The sequence below is a fragment of the Balaenoptera acutorostrata genome, chromosome 4 (assembly GCF_949987535.1).
Source record: "Balaenoptera acutorostrata chromosome 4, mBalAcu1.1, whole genome shotgun sequence".
Lineage (NCBI taxonomy): Eukaryota > Metazoa > Chordata > Mammalia > Artiodactyla > Balaenopteridae > Balaenoptera > Balaenoptera acutorostrata.
In genome coordinates this window covers 7,602,292-7,623,519 of record NC_080067.1, presented here as the reverse complement: position 1 = coordinate 7,623,519, position 21,228 = coordinate 7,602,292, and the positions used below count along the sequence as shown (strand labels likewise).

The 21,228-nt window shown below is 39.6% G+C and overlaps 1 protein-coding gene across 2 annotated transcripts in view; it reads left to right on the top strand.

Annotated features, from left to right (window-relative positions):
• The first annotated feature begins 844 nt into the window (after positions 1-844).
• The window catches only part of RAB5A (RAB5A, member RAS oncogene family), a 31,061-nt gene continuing 10,677 nt past the window's right edge, over positions 845-21,228 (top strand). Inside the window, exons 1-2 of one of the 2 annotated variants that reach the window (XM_057545805.1) lie at positions 845-1,160; positions 4,214-4,469. In XM_057545805.1, the coding sequence (XP_057401788.1) occupies positions 4,307-4,469 (163 nt within the window). In that variant the 5' untranslated portion in view covers positions 845-1,160; positions 4,214-4,306. The remainder of the gene's footprint in view (positions 1,161-4,213; positions 4,470-21,228) is intronic. The other variant, XM_057545804.1, reaches the window with a different exon arrangement.

Here is a 21,228-nt window from a genome sequence, read left to right as displayed (position 1 = left end):
ATGTAGGGAGGCGGACGATAGAGCTAGTTTCAGAGTGAAAGCCTCATAGCGTAGGAAGAAAATGGGATAATTCCTGTAAAGCATTTAATGCAGCAACCCGCGACGGGAAATTCTTTGTAAAAGCTACCTATTATTTTACAACTTGCCCCTCCGCACCCAAAACAGGTAGGCTCTCAAGAAAAGCAAGTTATTATTGAAAATGTCCCCGCCTAAAGACAACTTTCGGGGGTGGGGGGAGGATCGCATCCTCCTCCCTGGAGTAAATGCCCCTTACCTATCCACCCATCCCCAGGGACGTGTTGGAAGGCTCTCTTGTGCTAGAAAAGCCCCCACAAAAAGGCCCCTTAGCCGAGCTGGCAGAGTTGGGGTGTTGCAGAGGTAGGGTAAGGGGAACTGGGAGCTAATATTCACAGAGGGAACTTCGCCGCCCCACACCTGCTGGGAGCAACAAACCCAAGTTCTCCTGGGCTCCCCCTAGAGCAGGCCGGCCGAGGAGTACCCCCGCCCCGTCCCCGCCCTCGGCCACGGGGAGCCACGGACCGCCGCCCAGATAACAATGGCGCCAGCGGGGGCGGGGCCGCGCGCGCCCCGGGGAAGCGGGGGAGGGGAGGCGGCCCGCGGCCGTACCCGACCCCACGGCTCGCTGGGGTCACGTGACGCGGCCGCCCCGCCCCGCGGCCCAGCCCGGACTCTTAAGGCTCTGAGAAGGGGCGGGGGAGCGGATGGAACGGGCGGACTGGGGACGACCGGAAGTGACGAAGGGGCGTAGTCCGCGACGTGCGGCGACGTGGCGGCGAGGCCGGCGCCGGGCGGCGGAAGTGGTTACCGCGCTGGGACTGGAGTGTTTGTGTTTTGGTTAGCGAAGGAGCCGGCGGCCGGCCTGAGGGGAGGAGGGAGGAGGAGGAAGAATTAGTGGGAACTCGAGCGCCGGCGGCGGCGGAGGAGGAGAAAGCAAAGAGGAAGGCGGAGCGGCGGGAGGCGGAGACGGAGACCGACGGGGGCGGCACCGCGGCACGAGCCCCGCACCGTCCAGTCTGAGGGGAGCGGCGAGACGAGGAGACGCGCCGCCACCGCCGCCTCAGCCTCAGCCTCCTTCGGGCTCCGCCTGGGACCTGCAGCCGGAAGCTTCGGCGCCGCGGCCTCGCGCTCTGCGGACTCAGGTAACCGAGCCGGCCCTCCGCCTGCGCGGAGCGGGTCGGGACCCCGGGTGGTCCGCGGGCCCTGCCGGCGCGGAGTCCTCCGCCCTTCTCTCTCGCGCGTCGGGGCCCGGGACCGGAGATGGGCCGAACCTGGCGTCTCGACCCGCCGGCCCTGGTGACTCATCCTTCGAGGGGCTCCGGAGGCCAGGATTTGGGGACCGGCCGAGGGAGCGACGGGTGTCACCCTGTTCCCTTCTCAAGATGGCGCCGCGAGAGAGGGCCGGAGGCCGCGGTTCCGCCTGCTCCGTCCTGGCAGCCCGGGGTTGGGGGGTGGTCTCCGGCCAGAAGCAGGCCGGATTCGGGGGAGGAGGATGGGAGAGACGGCCCAGGGGCCTGGCGGGGCCTGCCTGCTCGGGCGATCGGAGCTGGGTGTCAGTTGCTCAGGTGCTCTCGGAGGAGGAACTGGGGCCTCCAGCAGGTGTGAATTTGGGGAGCTCCGCCTACCCCCCGACTCCCTGAGCCGGGTAATGGAGGGAGGAGGCGGCTCGGGAAGCCGGGCTGTCTAGGGACTCTTGTCTCATCGTTGGAAGGTGGTGAACCGCAGCCTTAAACAACTCGGCACAACTAGGTCGCTGAACACACTCAGTGGGTAGAGCCCTTTAAACGTGCTCTGTTGTTCGCCTCCCTGGAAGCTGGTTACCCTCCTGAGACTTTTTCAAGCTCTGAACGTCATAATTCACATATTTGGTTTTTGTGTTTTGCTGAAGTGGTGTCTAAGTGTCCAGTCAATTGCCTTTCACATAACTAGGAGGAAAAAACCCCACATGGACATGACTGCGATAATTTAGGACAGCTCAGAAACTTTATTCTTAGTGAAAAATGGGGATAATAAAAAGAGCTCGTAGGGTTGCTGTGAGCCTAATTCATAGGATGGTGCTTGGCACAAAATAAGTACCCAGAAATGTAAGCTGCTGTTAGTTTTGATCAAAGAGCACCCAGGAGGACTTTAACTCTAGAATGCCAGGTGTTTTCAAAAGATTTAAAATGCGCTTTATGCAAAATCTTGGGCTTTTGTGAAACAAAAGTTTAAGTAGTGAATGCAACTGTTACAAAACGTAACTTTTAACCTTAACGTTATGCTAACTGTATATTTATAATTAGATTTAGTTATGTTTTGTTTGAGATCCTTGGAGGGAACTATAATGCAAGGCTTTAAACCTTAAAAGACAAAGCTAAATCATAATCTTTTTTAATGGGCATCTGATGTTTTCCCTGAAATTTTGGGAGGACTGTGGAAATTCGGAGCATGTTGTCCTTGATGAGTAATTCAGTTTGCTGTTTTGTAGGTAATCAGACAGTTGGGAAGTGTTTTAGTTGCTATCGTGTGTACTATCGGAAGGTGTGTTGGTGCATTTTCAGTCTACCTGACTTTCTATTGATACTTGGTCATTATTTCATCAAAGGGGCACTTTAATTGCCAATTTTCAATCCCTGCTGTGTGTTGACCACTGTATTAGAAACTTTTTACATATATAGTCTCTTGTTTACTTCCCACAGCAGCTGTGAAAGTTAGGTATACTGGAAATAGAGGCTTTGAAACGGAAGCACTTGCTCCAGCAGAAATTGGTATAACTAGCCAGGATTAGATCCCCAAATCGTGTATGTTTTGGGGGTGGTAGGAGGGTAGATGTGGGGTTGGAGCATTTTTTTATTACAGAAAATTTTTTAAATGTACAGAAGTAGGAAGAATAGTATAACGAACTCATCATCTAGCTTCAGTTATCTTATGGCCCATCTTGTTTTATTTACGCCCCCATTGTTTGGAAGCAACTCAGACCTATTATTTCATTTGTCAGTATTTCAGTACGTATTACTAAAAGATAAGGACTCTTCAAAGCTGCTGTTCAGGTAAGGCAGAGGTGATTTTACTACCATGAATGTAAGGTCCCATGGATATGTTTATTAATGAGTTCATGATGGGTCAAGAGGGATTCTTGTATAAACTCATTTCATGGGTAAGGCAAATTTCTTATTAGGTACCTAAATGAAATAGAACAGTGATTTGAGAAGAGGAATCATCAGATTTAATGTTATTAGCACATGATCAGGTTTTGATTAAAGATGGAAGAAAACTATTATGATTGATTTGTGAGTAGATTGGAAAAGAGTTCTTTGAAAGTTCCCTAATTCCTTTGAGATTGAAAATTAGCGTTCTTAGATAATAATAGAAGACAGAGAAGTTGCCCTTCAGGCTAGTTTTTTCTAAATGTGTTAAATAGAAAGTAACGAACGACACATTTGTTAGCTCCAGAACTACAGAAAAGTATAACTAAATAAGACACTAATTCACTCACCACATAGAGAACCACAGTTAACAGTTCCATGTCTGATGTACTTGAGCACATCAGAAAACAGTTTTAAGTCTTTTAGGCACCAGACACACCACCTACTTAATATATTTGTTGCTCCAAAGCTACTGTTAAATAAACAAAAAACATGTACCGTTTAACAGAACCCTTCAAATAATAATGGCCAACATTTATTGAGCTGTTACTATGTTCTAAGATCTATTCTAAGAGCTTTCCACTTATTAACTTAATTTTACTCAAAACTGTTTTAACCTGAGTACTTGAGTCACCTCTCAGGTTGCCAGGGTTTGAAACTCAGCTCTGTTGAAGCTCCGTCACAGTAACTGCGTGACCTCAAGTTACTTAACCTCTCTGTGCCTGTTTTCCTCATTTTTAAGGATTGTAATAGTCAACTTTACAGGATTGTTGAGTGGCTGCGTTAAGTACTTAAAACCACATGGCACAAAATGGAGTCTTTGATAAAGGTTAGCTTTAAAATGTTTTAAAAGCCTTGAAAGTTACAGCATGACTTTAGGCTCAAATCTCATGCCTTTATGGTATTGACAAAGGTAGTGAATTAAACTAAATGACATTCAGTGTCTATTAGAGGTTATAATTGTCATGCAATAATGCGTTACAGGCAGAATTTACCAAAGTGATTAATAGTAGATTTGCTTTGTTTTGCTGATTTGTATACTTAATTACTTCATATTTGTTTTTTTACAGGTTTCTCTACCTCCAGAAAGAAAAAAATTGACACCTTGCATCCTGGAAGTTCATTTAAGAGACTGAAATTAGGGACTTCTTTCAAATTTGGACATGGCTAATCGAGGAGCAACAAGACCCAATGGGCCAAATACTGGAAATAAAATATGCCAGTTCAAATTAGTACTTCTGGGAGAGTCTGCTGTTGGCAAATCGAGCCTGGTGCTTCGTTTTGTGAAGGGCCAATTTCATGAATTTCAAGAGAGTACCATTGGGGGTAAGATTTTCTTTTATCCTTTTTTCATTTAATTGAATCATACATTGACAAATAAGATTTTGCTGTTCTGATTGTATGATGATGGGTACTAAATAGGTCACAGAGTGAAGAGCTGAGCAGCAGACTCAAGCTTTATAACTTGATTTTTGTTAAGATAATGTTGTTTAATATTTTGATTTACTGGTTATCCCCAAGACGGTTGTATGGAAGCTAAAATACAGATGCAAACATGAGTGGACTCAGTGTCCTCAAGTATAAGATTTGATTGGTATCTTTCTTGATAATGATTAGAAGCTTCTTCAAGTTAATACATGTTTGTGCTGAATTATATTGGCTTTAGAATGAATAGTGAAAATAGTAAAAGTAAATAGTAAAAGAGTTAACATTAAAATTCTAATTGTAAATAACTGAGGGAAGAGAAAAAGTGAGTGATTAATGAAGAGGGACATGAAATGGGACCTGAAGAGAAAGATGGAAGGAGAGGGGAAAGAGGTAGAGTAAGCCCTGCTTACAGTGGTTTTGGTAAGACTGAGGCAAGGGGATGGTAAGATGCAGGACAAAGAGGAGACAACTAACAGAGCATTGTTGTGAATAGAAGACAAGAAATTAGATAATTGAACCTCATCAGAGAAATCCACAACTGTATATAGCAAGGGGCAAAACAGCCTGTTTTGGGCGTCAGTTTCATCTGCCAAATGAAGCTTTTGAATTAGATACTGTGTGGACAGCTTTAAGATTCGCAGTATTTTGCAGGGGGTGTGTAACTAAGCAGTACCATGTTTTTTCCAGGTATTTTATACATTTTAAAGTCATACTTTTGAAATATGTAAGGCAGATACCCGTTGGCATGTAGCAACTTCTTGGAGTCCGTCTTTCAGGAGCATAACTTTATGCTATGCATTGCGTGTATGTTCTCAAGTAAGTACACTTGAGAATTTTATTTGTAGTTTCAGATCCTCTCAATAAGATAAATTACAGAACTCTAGTATCTCCTGGCTTTTCCCTACATATAGGAAATATAGTAGATAAGTGGTATTTCCACTTTAATAGACTCAGCAGTATAACAGTGATTGTCAACCCCCTCCATTTGTATATCATGTTACAGTGTGATCCCATTTTAGTATTTTATGGTTTTAATAATTTTTTTTTTTTAATTTTTATTTATTTATGGCTGTGTTGGGTCTTCGTTTCTGTGCGAGGGCTTTCTCTAGTTGTGGCAAGCGGGGGCCACTCTTCATCGCGGTGCGCAGGCCTCTCACTACCGCGGCCTCTCTTGTTGCGGAGCACAGGCTCCAGACGCGCAGGCTCAGTAGTTGTGGCTCACGGGCCCAGTTGCTCTGCGGCATGTGGGATCTTCCCAGACCAGGGCACGAACCCGTGTCTCCTGCATTGGCAGGCAGACTCTCAACCACTGCGCCACCAGGGAAGCCCTTTTATGGTTTTTATAATGGATGAGCATCAAAAATATAGTCCATATCATGCAGCTTTTATTTTGATTCAGAAATCTTGGTATTTTAAAAAATTTTAATGAAGTGTATCACACGTTCTTTGTGGTTTCTTTGTTAATACATTTGTGTGTGTGTGTGTGTATATACCGTTTAATAATGAAATATAAAAATATATATACGTATGATTTAATAATAAAGTATTACCTCTCAAGCTTTAGCCTCCTCCAGAAAGCAAATTGGGCCAAAGTTAACTAGCCCACATGGTAGGAAGAGTTTTAAAGAGTTTGAGGTTATGTCCACCCACCTTAAACTGGTGCAAAAAGTTAGTTGTTATAACTGCTTTTTGGCAAGTGATTGTCAGTTGCAGCATTTTCCAAAGTACATATGCATCGTAGGCAAAATACCTGGGCCGACATGTTTGGGACTTGCTATGTGGTAACCCTGCCCCCCTTCACAGTACATATTAAAATAACAAAAACACTGAAGTACTGTAGTAAAGGACTTAACTCCTGGGAAATGTAGCCTGAGACTAGAACTTTGTTTTTGTTTTGGATACTCCCAGTTATCTTCGAAGTGTATTTTTTCCTAATGACATCTCAGGAAGGACATTTACAAGAGAAATTTAACCCCTTATCAGTGCATCATCATAAATATACATATCCTCTGATATGTGTGTATGGGTGTGTATATATATATATAATCTCCATTTCCATTTAATACCAATTAGATTGTCTACATTTCATTAATGAAATTGTCAAAAGGTTTTCATTCTGACACATAAAACTTCCTTAATATTTTCTACGAATACAGATTGAGCTGGCTTTTTAAACCAACTTTAGAAGCACTTTACATCCCAATTTCTGTGTTAATGGTTACTGGCTGGATACCTTTCCACTATGTTGACCACATATTAATATCCTTAGGAGGTATGACAGTGCCACTGTGATTACAGCTGTGAGCCCTAGTTTTTTTGTTTGTTTTTGAGAGATAACTGACATAATATTGTGTAAGTTTAAGGTGTAAGACGTATTGGTTTAACTTGCCTACAAAGTGAGCACTGTTTTTTTGTGCTCTTTGCTAGCAGCTCTTCACCCTTAAGGACTAGAGTAGAATCTAAGCATTTAAGGATCTCAAGGTTTGAGCTATTTAAGGTCTGTAACTTGTAGGTAATATCTTTTTGTTTTGGCTGATGTGTGGTAGGAGCTATCTAAAAATGAACCTGGCCAGATGTTTTACATTTCATCGGTGGTTTAGTTTTTACTTAACTGTTTATGTTTAATAACATTAGTTGCGGTCTGAAGAGCTCACATAAAATTTTCATCTCTGCTTGTGTTGTAAGGTGGAAATCATATACTGCACTCTTGAATTTGTGTATTCTAGAACCTTATATTCATCAAGAACATCAAGGTTTCTTTAGTTTTTGTGGTTCTTCCTAAACATGATAGCTTGATTTAAGAATCCATGTTGTCTCACAATACCCCACACCCCTGCCCCTTGACTCTATAGCACTCATAATGAGATAGGTAGTTAGGTGGTGGGTTTAGTGCTTTGGGGAGTTCTAGCTTATCTGTAGGGGTTTAAAGTCTGCATGACATTTACGTTCCTGTTGTTTGTCTAAGACGAGCCCATAAGGTTAGCAGGGAGCAGTAGGCTCAGGGGGTTGTCATCCTTCTTGCTAGCTCACCTGGAGGCGCATAGCTCTTCAGTAAATACCTGTTGGATGTTTGGACTGGCCATCTTTCATTTAACACCTTGAACACCTAAAGATTTATCTTACATTTTAACAGGTCTTCCACGTGATTCTAATACATGCCAGTTTGAGAACCCCTGCTTTCTGTGTTCTGAGGAGCCAGTAGTACATTTACACTACATATTAAAGTACACTACACTATTAAAGTAGTACACTACACTACATATTAAAGTTCTCCCACAAATGGAATAATTGCTTTTCTTTTTTTTAAACTGTAGGATTTTTTTAAAAACTTACTGTTCATCTAACTCCTTGATACTTGAGAATTACAAGTATCATGTACTGGTTACATTACATGTTACCTGTTATTTCTTTGTATGGGAACTCCTTCCTTTTAACCTGCTAGGCCTCTTTAAGAGAGCATGGCTCCTTTCCTTCTCTGTTCCATCAAGGATACCCTGCCTTGTCTTTACTTACGGGAGTTAGAATATCCATTGTTTTCAGTTATCTGTACCGATGCTGCTCCCTTTTATTGCCACAAATAATCAAGGACTGGTTATACACGAAATTAAAGAAATAAGTGCCTTCTTTTTTAAGCTGTTTTCAGCAGTTATTAACCCTAAGTAGAGTGTCTAAAATAATTATTTCAGGGTTGTTTTTACTGGAAGAACAAAGTTTATTCTATATTTAACATCCATCCAGTTTCCTCTAAGGGGCTACCAGGACTTGTTTTTCTATTCAGATTCAAAAACATCTGGGGGAAAAATTATTAAAATTAAGAAAAACAAGGTTGGTTTCAAAGTTATTATTAACAGTCTTTTACCTTACCTTATCAATTTACCACCAAGACCTTCTTAAGAGTCGAGCGTTGTGGTTAAGAAAGGGGTGGCGGGCGGCTCTATATCCACATTGTTTGATTTAAAACTCTAGCTCCAGCACATACCACGTATCATCTGAGGATTTAAAATTCTAGCTCCAGCACATACCACGTATCATCTGAGGCAAGTCATGTCCAGCTCTATTTGCGTCTTATATGAAATGGAAATAATAGTACCTTACTTGAGAGGTTTTTGGTAAGGATTAAATGAAAGTGCATATACATTTCTTGGCACAATGCCTAGCATGGAGTAAAATGCTTATTAAATATTAGCTATTACCATTACCATCACCACCATTACTTTTTGCTGAGTCATTTTTATCACTGTTGATATTTTTGTTGTATAGTCATATGACATCATTTTAGAACCGTGACTTTTCCACCTAGTGCAGAGCATTCGATTTAGGATTTGACAGTGTTAAAGAATTTTATGTCCAGATTTTCTCCTCTTGGAAGATAAAGTTTCTTATTAAAAATTATAGGAACAAATAAGATGTAAAAAACTTTATGAGCAGGTACTTCCTAAATTTGAGCCTTTCCAAAAATGGAATTTTTGCAGATTCCTTCAAGGAAATAACATGAGCATATACAACTAAGTTTCTTTAAATTCTATATGGTAGATTCTTGCTTAACCCTCCCACCATTTGTTGATTTTCAAAAAAGTGGTTATTCATGTATGTTACATTAAATGCCTGCTCCCCACATCAACTAAGATATTTTGGAAGTTTTCTCAGAGAGAGAAATTACACAGTTATATAGAATACGACATGTATGTAGATATTAAAGTTGCTTCCTAAACTGAGAAATAAAAGCAGCTAGAAAATTTAAATCTGAATAACTCATGTTTTGCCTGTAGTAGTAAGCTTTCTACTATTGCCCTTCACTTGTTAGCTGTAAGAAAGACTTGTTTGTGTAATTATAATCTGTGCATTTGTTTACTTCCTTTATCTTTTTGCATCTGCATATTGTTTTCAATTAAAAGTACTTTTGAGAAAGAATAGAAGACCTAGGGACAAACCACCAGCATATAGTTTTCAATTCATGAGAAAAATGGTTTTTGAAATATTCATATTCTTTCTGTTACAGTGAGAGTTAAAATTTGTGGGAGTTTATCTTTTGGTTTTAAGTGAAAGAATATTACCTTTATGCATAATAATATTTCCTTCTAGAAAGTACATATTCAGTATTTGAGATAGGTTGTATTACTAGGAGAAATTGGTAAAGATTTGGTATTTTATATGTTTGTACCAGTTCTGACCTAAAAAATTTTAATAGTCTTAACATCAGTTATTCCCCAATGTTCCAGTTTAAAATGTTATCATATGTGGCTACTGGAAGCATTGCTGTGAATTAGCCAATAAGCTTAGCTTCAATCCTGGCTTCCTTTTACAAACAGCACTGTTTACACATTTATAAAATGAGAAGAGTGAGCTAAATAAGGATTCTTTTAGGGCAGACTTTTTTTAAAGTGTGTACTCTCCTCCACATTAAACAATGCAATCAATATAGTTAAACCTTTTCTTCCTCTTAAAATTTATTTCACAATTTGGGATCATGAACATCTGTTTTTGCCCTGTCTTACTTAATTTTCATCGATGCCCTCTGGTGTTGCTGAAGTGTTCAAAGCTGTTTGGTAGAATGATTTTGCCAATTAGCTCTAACTATGGTGAACTACCTCTGTTGATTCACTAATTTGCTGCTTTTATTCTGCTATTACTGGGAAATAAGATTATCAAGCTTTTCTGAAATTCATTCACTCAACAAATTTACCAAGCTCCTAGCACTGTGCTAAATATTAGAAATCAAAGTTAACCTTTTCCCCTTTTGGGTCTTACACCATAGTAATCTGAGGTTACTTATATGCAGTCTTCCTTACGATGCATGCTGAATTAATTCATCATTTGGAGTCATCATTGAGAGCCTTTTGTTACCAGGCCTCTTGGTGGCAAATAGGGATGTATTAGAGGGAGAAAAGCAACAGGAGTAATTCCAGAGGCTTTTGATTTTTGATCATTGGCTATTTTGATATAAACATGAACTGCAACTACCAAATTACTAAATTCCTCAAGATGAGAGTGAAGTCACATACTGGATTTTGAAAATAAGAAATAATCCTTAGTGTTTTACAAGTGTTGCAAAACAGTATTTGAGGGAAGTGCTGGTGAACAACATTCACCCTCTTTTCCAGGTAATATAGATGAGGAAGGGTAACAGCAGGATGAGGAACCAGTCATTGGTGGGTTTTTAGCCAGTTTGCAAAGCTGAAGATAGCAGGCACTCTTTGGATTCAAAAAGAAGAGATATACTGTGATGATATGGGACTGTAGTCACTCTAATTATCAGACATCGTCAGCGTTTCTCAGTTAAAAAAATAGTTATTTAGGGACTTCAGTGGTTCAGTGGTTAGGACTCCTGCTTCCACTGCCAGCGGGTGCGGGTTCGATCCCTAGTTGGGGAATTAAGATCCCACATGCCATTTAGCACGGCCAAGAAATTTAAAAAAAAACAAAAAAAAGTTATTTATCCTCACATAGAACGAGAGCCAGGAGGGGTTCACTTAGTTGATATCAATTCTATTTGAGGTGTAACGTGAATGTATCTTGGACACATAGGGTACTTTAATATTAGAGGGCTTGAACTTGAATTTAGACAATCCTAACTTTCTCATCTATTGTATTCATAAGTAATTTGTAAATTTTAGAAAAATGTGACTTCAAGGAAATACAGGGTAATTTTAGGATAGCTTGTAAGGTAATTTTTAAGTTAGTTACACGTCATATGATGCAGTCATAGAACTTATACGGCATTCTCACAGTCATCTGGACCTTACCATAGCTATATGAGGAAATACTAATCTTATAGATGAGGAAACTGAGGCAACAAAAGTTATTTGCCTGAGGTTTTGCAACTAAGTGACAGCTGGGATTAAAGACAGATGTTTCCTCATTGCCACCTGTATGCTGGAATTGATAAAGTTTAGGGTCAGGATATGCATGACATAAGCATTCTGTTATAAAATGTGTGGTACTTGGCAGGTACGGAGCCCCTTATATATTGATCTATTGATATAAGGAAAATAATGTGAAAGTTTTTTGTTTTTTTTTTTAAGTTTCCTGACATCCTGAGAGGTAATGTCTTCCACGCAGGAGCACTTTTTTTTTTTAACTTTTTTTTTTTTAATTGTATAACTATATATACATTTTTTTAAAATTTATTTATTGATTTATGGTTGTGTTGGGTCTTCGTATCTGTGCAAGGGCTTTCTCTAGTTGTGGCAATCGGGGGCCACTCTTCATCGCGGTGCGCGGCCCTCTCACGATCGCGGCCTCTCCTGTTGCGGAGCACAGGCTCCAGACGCGCAGGCTCAGTAATTGTGGCTCACGGGCCCAGTTGCTCCGCAGCATGTGGGATCTTCCCAGACCAGGGCTCGGAACCCGTGTCCCCTGCATTGGCAGGCAGACTCTCAACCACTGCGCCACCAGGGAAGCCCCAATGTGAAAGTATTTTTAAATAAAAATTCAAATCACTCATGTTCCAAAGTGAGCACCACTGTGTTCATTTTTATGCCATCCACATGTATCACATTTTTATTATTTCATTGATTTGTCCTTATAAGTCAAATCTCAAATGGTTGACATCGAAAAGTCTCCCTCCTATCTTCTACCCACTTAGTTCTTTTTCCCAGAGGTAGTGTTACTTTGTCCTTGCAAAGTTACTATATTTAAATCTGTGTATTTTCTCCTTTTTATGCAATTTGAAACATACCAGACCTACTGTAGTATACTTTTTATTTTTCACTTTAATACTGTCCCAGTTATCTACTGCTCAGAAACAAACCCAAAGCTTAGTCATTTAAAACAATTATTATCTCTTTTGTTTCTGGGGGTTGAGTGGGCTTAGGTGATTTTCTGATGTCATGGGTGGCAGTCAGTGCTGGGGCTAGAATCATCTCAACACATCTGGCAGCTCATTCTGGCTATTGGTTGGGACCTCAGCTGGGGCTGCCAGCCAGAACACCTGCATGTGGCCTTGCCACCTGGTTTGGGTTTCCTCACAGCATGATGGCTGGGTTCAAACATGAATATCCCCAAAATACCAGGCAGAGGCTGGGTAGCTTTTTATGACCTACCCCCCAGAAGTTCACATAGATAGCATCAATTATGTTCATATCACAGGCTTGTACAGATTTGAGGAAAGAATGTCAGTGTCATGTTGTAACAAGAATGCGTGTGAAATCTTCTGGCCATCTTGGAAAATACAATCTGATTTTTCATATCGTTTTATGAAGAGCATCCTCATTTTTCTTGGCTGTATCAGCATTCCTTTGAATGGGTCACAATCAATACGCTTTATCAGTTCTAGTTTCAGATTTGCACATTGTTTTATATTTTGGGGCGTTAACAGCGCTGCATTGAATAATTTAATTCATAGTCATTTCTCACATATTCCAAGTATTTCTGTAACATAAATTCCTCGAAGTTGATTGCTGTGTCTTAGGTTATATACTTTTGTAATTCTGATACATTTTTCCACACTGCCCTCCAACCAGCAATGCACAGAATGCCTGTTATCCTATTTTACTAACTCAAGGTAGTGTCATACTTACAGATCTTTGCCATGCTTATGTACATTGATCTCTGCATTTTTTAATGTATATTTTTCCCATAATAGGGGCGAGGTCAAGCATCTTTTCATATTTTTAGAGCCCATTATGTTTCCATTCTCTGTGAACTATTTATAACTTCATGATATTTTTATATAGAATCATTTATAATAGTCCTATTGTATTGTTTCATTTATTAATGATAATACTCAATATCTGTATTGTATTGTATTCATACTAATTTTAGTAACTGACAGTCTCCTATTTTTTAACTATATCCTTATTGTTAGACATATAATGTTTGCATTTTTGTTTGCTGTTTTAGGTAATCATCTAATAGTGGATGTATTCTTGGAATTTTTTCTTCTCTGGACTTATTTCTGTAGGATCAATTTCTAGATGTGGTTACTGAACCAAAGTAATTTTATTTAATGATTATGGAATCAAAGGGATTCCAGTCTCTTCATCACTTTTTTCTTCCCTTAAAGATAGATATTTGCGATTTCTTTGAGCCTTGCTTGGCATAGATAATTATATTCTGGGATTACAGGTTTCCTGTAATTGTTACTCTGGGGTTTAGTCTTCTCTGTCTCTTCTGCCTTCTTTAGCTTGCCTTTTTCCAGTCTTATATTGTAAAATACTCAGATATCAGAACTTTTATTTTAAGCTCACTTAGTGGATAGGCTTATTGCTAAGCATTAAAAGAGTCACTTTCAAGGCCAGTAATTTTTTTAAAGTCTGGTAGATTTCCTTGAGACTTGGGAAGTATTAAGTGCTAGGTTCTTAAACCAAATGGAGAAGGGATATCACTAAGGAGAAGGGGGAAAGAGGCCTCCTTTGCAAAATAGCCAGGGCACAATCCTTGCACATTATCTTTGATTTTCTTTAGTTTGAAAATTATATGCCTGGGTGTAGAATTTTCAGCATTTCTCTTTCTTGGTGTTCTCTGAGCTTCCTGGATCTGTAATTTGGTGTCTGACATTATTTTGGGGAAATTCTACATCTTTATTGCTTCACATATTCTATTCCTTTCTTCTCCTTCTGGTATTCCCGTTATGAATATAGTACACCTTTTGTAGTTGTCCCACAGTCCTTGGATATTCTGTTCAGTGTTTTTCAGTCTTTATTCTCTTTATATTTCAGTTTTGAAGGTTACTATTGATAGACCTCAAGGTCTGAGGTTCTTTCCTCAGCCATGTCCAGTTATCTTATAAGCCCATCAAAGGCATTCTTTATTTCTCTTGTGGTGTTTTTGACCTCTGGCAATTTTGGGGTGTTCTTAAGATTTCCATTTCTTTGCTGACATTGTCCATCTATTCTTGTTTTCTGTCTTTACCATTAGGGTCCTTAGCACATTAATCCTAGTTGTTTTAAATTCCCAGTCTGGTAACTCCAGCATCTCTGCTGTTCCTGGTTCTGATGCTTGCTCTGTCTCTTCAAACTGTGTTTTGCCTTTTAGTATGCCTTGTGATTTTTCTTGCTAGGTGGATATGATATAGTGGGTAAAAGCAAATGCCATAAATAGGCCTTTAGTAGTGCAGTAAAGAGTTGTGTGTGTTGGAGGGGGACCATTCAATAGTCCTGTGATTAGGTCTGTCTTTTAGCGAGCCTGTTTGTCTAAACAGTGAACTTCACAAGTGGTCATCAGTTTCCCCCCCCCCCCCCCTTAGATGAGACAGGATGGCTAGAATGGGCTGGAATTAGAGATTTCCGTTCTCCCACATGGAAGGATAGAACTGGCTTGAGTTGGATATTTCTTCCCCCAAGCCAGTTAAGAGTCTGATAATACTCCAACAGGTTATTCTCGGATTAACTAGTTTCTCATGGGGACAGGCTTTGTTAAGAACATGGTAGTCTGGTTTATTTCAAAATGGTTCCTTTTCCTCTTACCTTGCCAGAAGTAGGCAGGGATTTTTCTCTGTTATGTACTGTGAGAACCTGATCAAGTTCCTGGATGTAAAACTCACAAAAGTGTGGTGCCCCCCACCTCCCCCATGGCTGGTGGGTTCCCCTGGAGTTTTTAACTCAGATTTGTCCATACCTGACCTCCAGCAATTTGTCAATTACAGTTTCCTACACCAGCACTGGTTTCCTCAGGTTTCTGCTCTTATGTGTTGTGGTTTTCTGTATCCACCTGGCTTGTCTTTCCAACTTGGGGGACAACAGATTGCCCTGTGACCTCACTTCTTTTTAGATCTAAGAATAACTGTTGATTTTTCAGTTTATTTAGCTTTTCATTTGACAGGATGGAGTGGTGACTTCTAAGTTCCTTGTATGCAGAACCAGAAGTCATCTTTGCTTGCACATTATAGGAATTTTTTAAAGTACTGTTTAAACTATTTAACAAAGTATCTGTTGTCCATAAATGTCTTTCATGGACATATATCCCTTAAAGCTGAGTTAATTTCATTAACTTTTTCTCTTGATGTTTGTTGGGGAGCATTTGTCTGATACTAGCTAATAGCTTGTAACAACCTCTCCCCTTTCTCCCATTTCTTCACCTTTCCTCTTTGTGACGTGTGCCTTCATTCTGCTTCCCAATTTAGTATTTGGAACATGATTGTTATATAAAACCAGTCAGGTGAGTAAAGACTTTAAGGATTGTGCCCTTGGTGTGGTAACCACAGACTCTCAACCTTGAAGGTTCAAATATTGGTTTTATCAGTTCATTCTAGGGTGATTGGGTTTGGGGTACTAACTTAATACTAACCAAGTTCAAACTCCTACAACTAATTTTAAAACAGTGTACATTAATGTAGTATCAGAAATATTAGTATGATAATGTTCAGCTAGTGACACGTGACTAGCTTATGTCCTGGCTAGTAGATTCCCTTAGAAGAGTTGGGTGTCCTTTAAGAGTAACTGTCAAGCTATGATAGTAAAGGAAAAACACATTGACCTCTGTTACTCCTATATTATTTCTGGAAAAAATTGCATGAATTAGTCTTTTTAAAAGTATATCTTCCTCCTAAATAATGTTGGAGAAAAACTGATCCTCATTTTGCATGACTTCATGCAGACTTCCTTATGTATCATTAATATTTTCCAAGATTGCATTCATTTGGCAACAATTATCTTTAGATGTTGCTTTAATGATTTTTGTTGTGATAAAATACACATAATAAAAATTTTACAGTTTTAACCATTTTAAGTGTGCAGTTTTATGGCATTAGGTATAGTCACATTGTTGTGCAAACTCATGTCCATCTTCAGAACTTTTTTATCTTGCCCAACTGAAACCCTATCCATTAAACAATAACTCCCTATTTCCTCACTCCGCCCCCCACCTGTGGCAAATACCATCCTACTTTCTGTCTCTGAATTTGGCTACTCTAGGAACCTCAGTCATATAAGAGAAATTATACGATAGTGTCCTTTTATGACTGGCTTTTTTCGCTTAGCATGTCATCAAGGTTCATCCATCTTGTAAACGTGTCAAAATTTTCTTCCTTTTTAAGGCAGAATAATATTCCATTTTATATATATACAACATTTTGCTTATTCTTTCATCCTTTGATGGACTCCTGGGTCTCTTCCACCTTTTGGCTATTGTGAATAATGCTGCTGTGAACATTGGTGTACAAATATCTTTCACATCTTTTGGACATATATCTGGAAGTGGAATTGTTGTATCATATGGAAATTCTGTGTTTAGTATTTTTGAAGAATTTCTATACCGTTTTCCACAGTGGCTGCACCATTTTACATTCCCACCATCAGTGCACAAGGGTTTCAATTTCTCCATATCCTGGGAACTCTTGTTTTCCGTTTTGATAATAGCTATTCTAATGGGTGTGAAGTGGTATCTCATTGTGGTATTGATTTGCGTTTTCCTATTAATTAGTGATGGTGAGCATCGTTTCATGTGCTTCTTGGCCATTTGTGTGTGTGTGTGTGTGTGTATTTTTTTTTTTTTTTTTTGCCATGCTGCACGGTTTGTGGGATCTTAGTTCCCTGACCAGGGATCGAACCTGGGCCCCAGCAGTTAAAGTGCCAAGTCTTAACCACTGGACCACCAGGGAATTCCCAGCTATTTATCTTTGGAGAAATGTTTATTAAAGTCCTTTGTCCATTTTTTTAATTGGGTAGTTTGGGTTTTTGTGTTGCTAAGTTGTAGGAGTTTTGTATATATTCTGGATATCAGTCCTTATCAGATGCTTACTGGTCTTTGAGTTCAATATGATGAGTATTTATATAGATCATCTCATAAGTTGGATTTACTTGGGAATATGGCCATCTTTTTATTTTTTTATTTTTTATTTTTTGGTTGATTAATTTATGGCATATTTATTTTTGAACTTTTGAATTTTATTTTATTTTTTTATAGAGCAGGTTCTTATTAGTTATCCATTTTATACATATTAGTGTATATATGTCAATCCCAATCTCCCAATTCATTACACCACCATGACCCCCCACACCACTTTTCCCCCTTGTTGTCCATACGTTTGTTCTCTACATCTGTGTCTCTATTTCTGCCCTGCAAACCGGTTCATCTGTACCATTTTTCTAGGTTCCACATACATGCGTTAATATACGATATTTATTTTTCTCTTTCTGACTTACTTCACTCTGTATGACAGTCTCTAGATCTGTCCACGTCTCTACAAATGACCCAATTTCGTCCCTTTTTATGGCTGAGTAATATTCCATTGTATATATATACCACATCTTTATCCATTCGTCTGTCAGTGGACATTTAGGTTGCTTCCATGACCTGGCTATTGTAAATAGTACTGCAATGAACATTGGGGTGCATGTGTCTTTTTAAAAAAAAAAAAAAAAATCTTTATTGGAGTATAATTGCTTTACAATGGTGTGTTAGTTTCTCCTTTATAACAAAGTGAATCAGCTATACATATACATATATCCCCATATGTCTTCCCACTTGCGTCTCCCACCCTCCCTATCCCACCCCTCTAGGTGGTCACAAAGCGCTGAGCTGATCTCCCTGTGCTATGCGGCTGCTTCCCACTAGCTAGCTATTTTACATTTGGTAGTGTATATATGTCCATGCCACTCTCTCACTTTGTCCCAGCTTACCCTTTCCCCTCCCCGTGTCCTCAAGTCCATTCTCTAGTAGGTCTGCGTCTTTATTCCCGTCCTGCCCCTAGGTTCTTCATGACCTTTCTTGTGTTTTTTTGGATTCCATGAATATGTGTTAGCATACGGTATTTGTTTTTCTCTTTCTGACTTCACTCTGTATGACAGACTCTAGGTCCATCCACCTCACTACAAATAACTCAATTTCATTTCTTTTTATGGCTGAGTAATATTCCATTGTATATATGTGCCACAACTTCTTTATCCATCCGTCGATGGACATTTAGGTTGCTTCCATGTCCTGGCTATTGTAAATAGAGCTGCAGTGAACATTGTGGTACATGACTCTTTTTGAATTATGGTTTTCTCAGGGTATATGCCCAGTAGTGGGATTGCTGGGTCATATGGTAATTCTATTTTTAGTTTTTTAAGGAACCTCCATACTGTTCTCCATAGTGGCTGTATCAATTTACATTCCCACCAACAGTGCAAGAAGGTTCCCTTTTCTCCACACCCTCTCCAGCATTTGTTGTTTGTAGATTTTTCTGATGGTGCCCATTCTAACTGGTGTGAGGTGATACCTCATTGTAGTTTTGATTTGCATTTCTCTAATAATTAGTGATGTTGAGTAGCTTTTCATGTGCTTCTTGGCCATCTGTATGGCCATCTTTTATATATGATCTCTATATTAAATTTTTACTTTGTTGCCAGGCTTTTGGAGTGTTTTCTGTTTGGGCTTAATCACTGTGTACGCTTTCCTTTCTGCCCCAATCTATTTTTATCCCCTTTCTTACCTTCCTCCTTGCGTTAGTTGAACTTAACTTCCAAGAATATGTGGTCTTCATCTTCTTTGCTGCCATGGTCTGCTGGGTACTCTCTTCTATACAAATATACAATTGAAAATAAAAAATGGCCTCAGCTTTTATTTTGGCTGTTGTTGGCTTTTAGACAATCCATATATTCTTTTTTTAAAGATTTATCATTTATTTATTATTTATTTATTTTATTTATTCTTGGCTGCTTTGGGTCTTAGTTGCGGCATGCAGGATCTTTCGCTGCGGCTCGCAGGCTCTTCATTGTGGCGCGTGGGCTTCTCTCTAGCTGCAGCGCACAGGTTTCAGAGTGCGTGAGCCCTGTAGTTTGTGGCACACGTGCTCTCTTGAGGCGCGTGAGCTCAGTAGTTGGTGGTGCGTGGGCTTAGTTGCCCTGTGGCATGTGGGATCTTAGTTCCCTTACCAAGGATCGAACCCACCTACCCTGCATTGTAAGGTGGATTCTTACCACTGCACCACCAGGGAAGTCCCATAGACCAGGGGTCCCCAACCCCTGGGCTGCAAACCGGTAACGGTCCGTGACCTGTTAGGAACCGAGCCGCACAGCAGGAGGTGAGTGGCGGGCAAGCAAGCAAAGCTTCATCTGCTGCTCCCCGTCGTTCCCCGTGGCTCGCATTACCTCCTGAACCCGTCTCCCCCAATCTGTGGAAAAATTGTCTTCCATGAAACTGGTCCCCGGAGCCAAAGTGGTTGGGGACCACTGCCATAGACCATCCATATATCCTTGTCTGTGTCCGATTTTATCATCTGAAGTCAGTGCTCATCTGTCTGATAAAATTCATTATATTGTATTATAATACTACTGCCACTGATACTCATTTTCCCAGCAAACCAATTTCTGCCTTCACAGATAACTTTGATACCTTGTTCTTGATGCCACTTGGTCAGTTTCTGCCATCTTTCTCCCTGAAGTTTGATCCAGATCCATCGAACTCAACCATTGAATTACTTGGCTCTAAAAACCTTTGCTTCCCCTACACATCGCTTCCAAACAACCTCTAACTTGGATTTTATGATCACAAGCCCCTGATCAGCATCTGAGATGTTGAACAAGGCTCTTCCCCTCTCTAACAACTATATCCTTTCAATTTTAATAGGGCATCAAATCCACCACTTCCGTGCAAGTTTTATGTAAGGGAGAACATAGTCATGGAAAAAAAATTATATGTATAATATGTGTGTGTGTATGTATGTATGTGGGGTTTTTTGGTTTTTTTTTTACTTTTTGGCAATTAAGAGGTCATTTTATTAGTATTTTAAATTTAGTTGCTTCTTAATACTTAACCAAGGCATCAGTGCCTTTTCACTTATACATTAGGTTATTTCTTATTATTAAATACAAAAATACTTTGAACTTAAAGGTGTGTTCTCCCTACGCTCCTGCTCCCATATCATCTTTTAGAGATTCCATGAGATATTAGGTTAACATATAGAGTTTTCATGGCTTTGCCACATGTTGGCAAAATTATTTCAAAACAGTTATACAGTATCTCCAGCAGAGCATGAGTTTTTGCTACACTCTTTTATTTTCATTTTTAAATTTTGCTAAGTTAAGGGATAATACTTAACTATTTTTGCTGTGAGGATGATTTCATTGATTACTAGTGGTGCTGATTTTTTTCTGTGTTACATGCCTTTTGTGGATTTTCTTACACATTTATCTTTGATGCTTTTGGAGTTATCTTAAGATTTATATGAGCTTTCTACATATTAAAAATTAATCTCATAACATCCACTATAGAAATTTTTCTAAATGGGTTTGTCCCTGTGTTTTGAGTGTATGATACATGTTTTACAAACCTGAAGTCTTTAATTTTTATATAATCAAACCTGATAGTCTTATAGGATTTTTGGTCAGTTCTAATAAAGTAATTCTTTCCTATCAAATTTGATAAAATAATAAGTTGAGGGTTGGGGTGATATTGGTTCCTTGGTTTTTCCTTTTTTGCCTTTCTGTTTAGTTCATGTAGAATCATTTTAGGTGTTAGTTTAAACTTTTTTTTATGAGTTGTTAACCTTTGGTTAATGCTATTGATTTTGGATGTTCTTTCCCTTGCCCAGTGTATTGCAGTGTCTCCTCCTTGCTTACTGTTTATCAAGGTCTTACACATTATAGGCCTTTGGTGTTTGCAGATTTAACATTTACAGTTTCACCAACTCTCAGCTGACCCCAAGGTCTGTCATTCAGTAATTTGTAGTTTTGCTGAGACTGAAGTGTTACTTGCTTGCTGCCAAGCTTGCAAATAGGAACTGATCGTGGAAGCC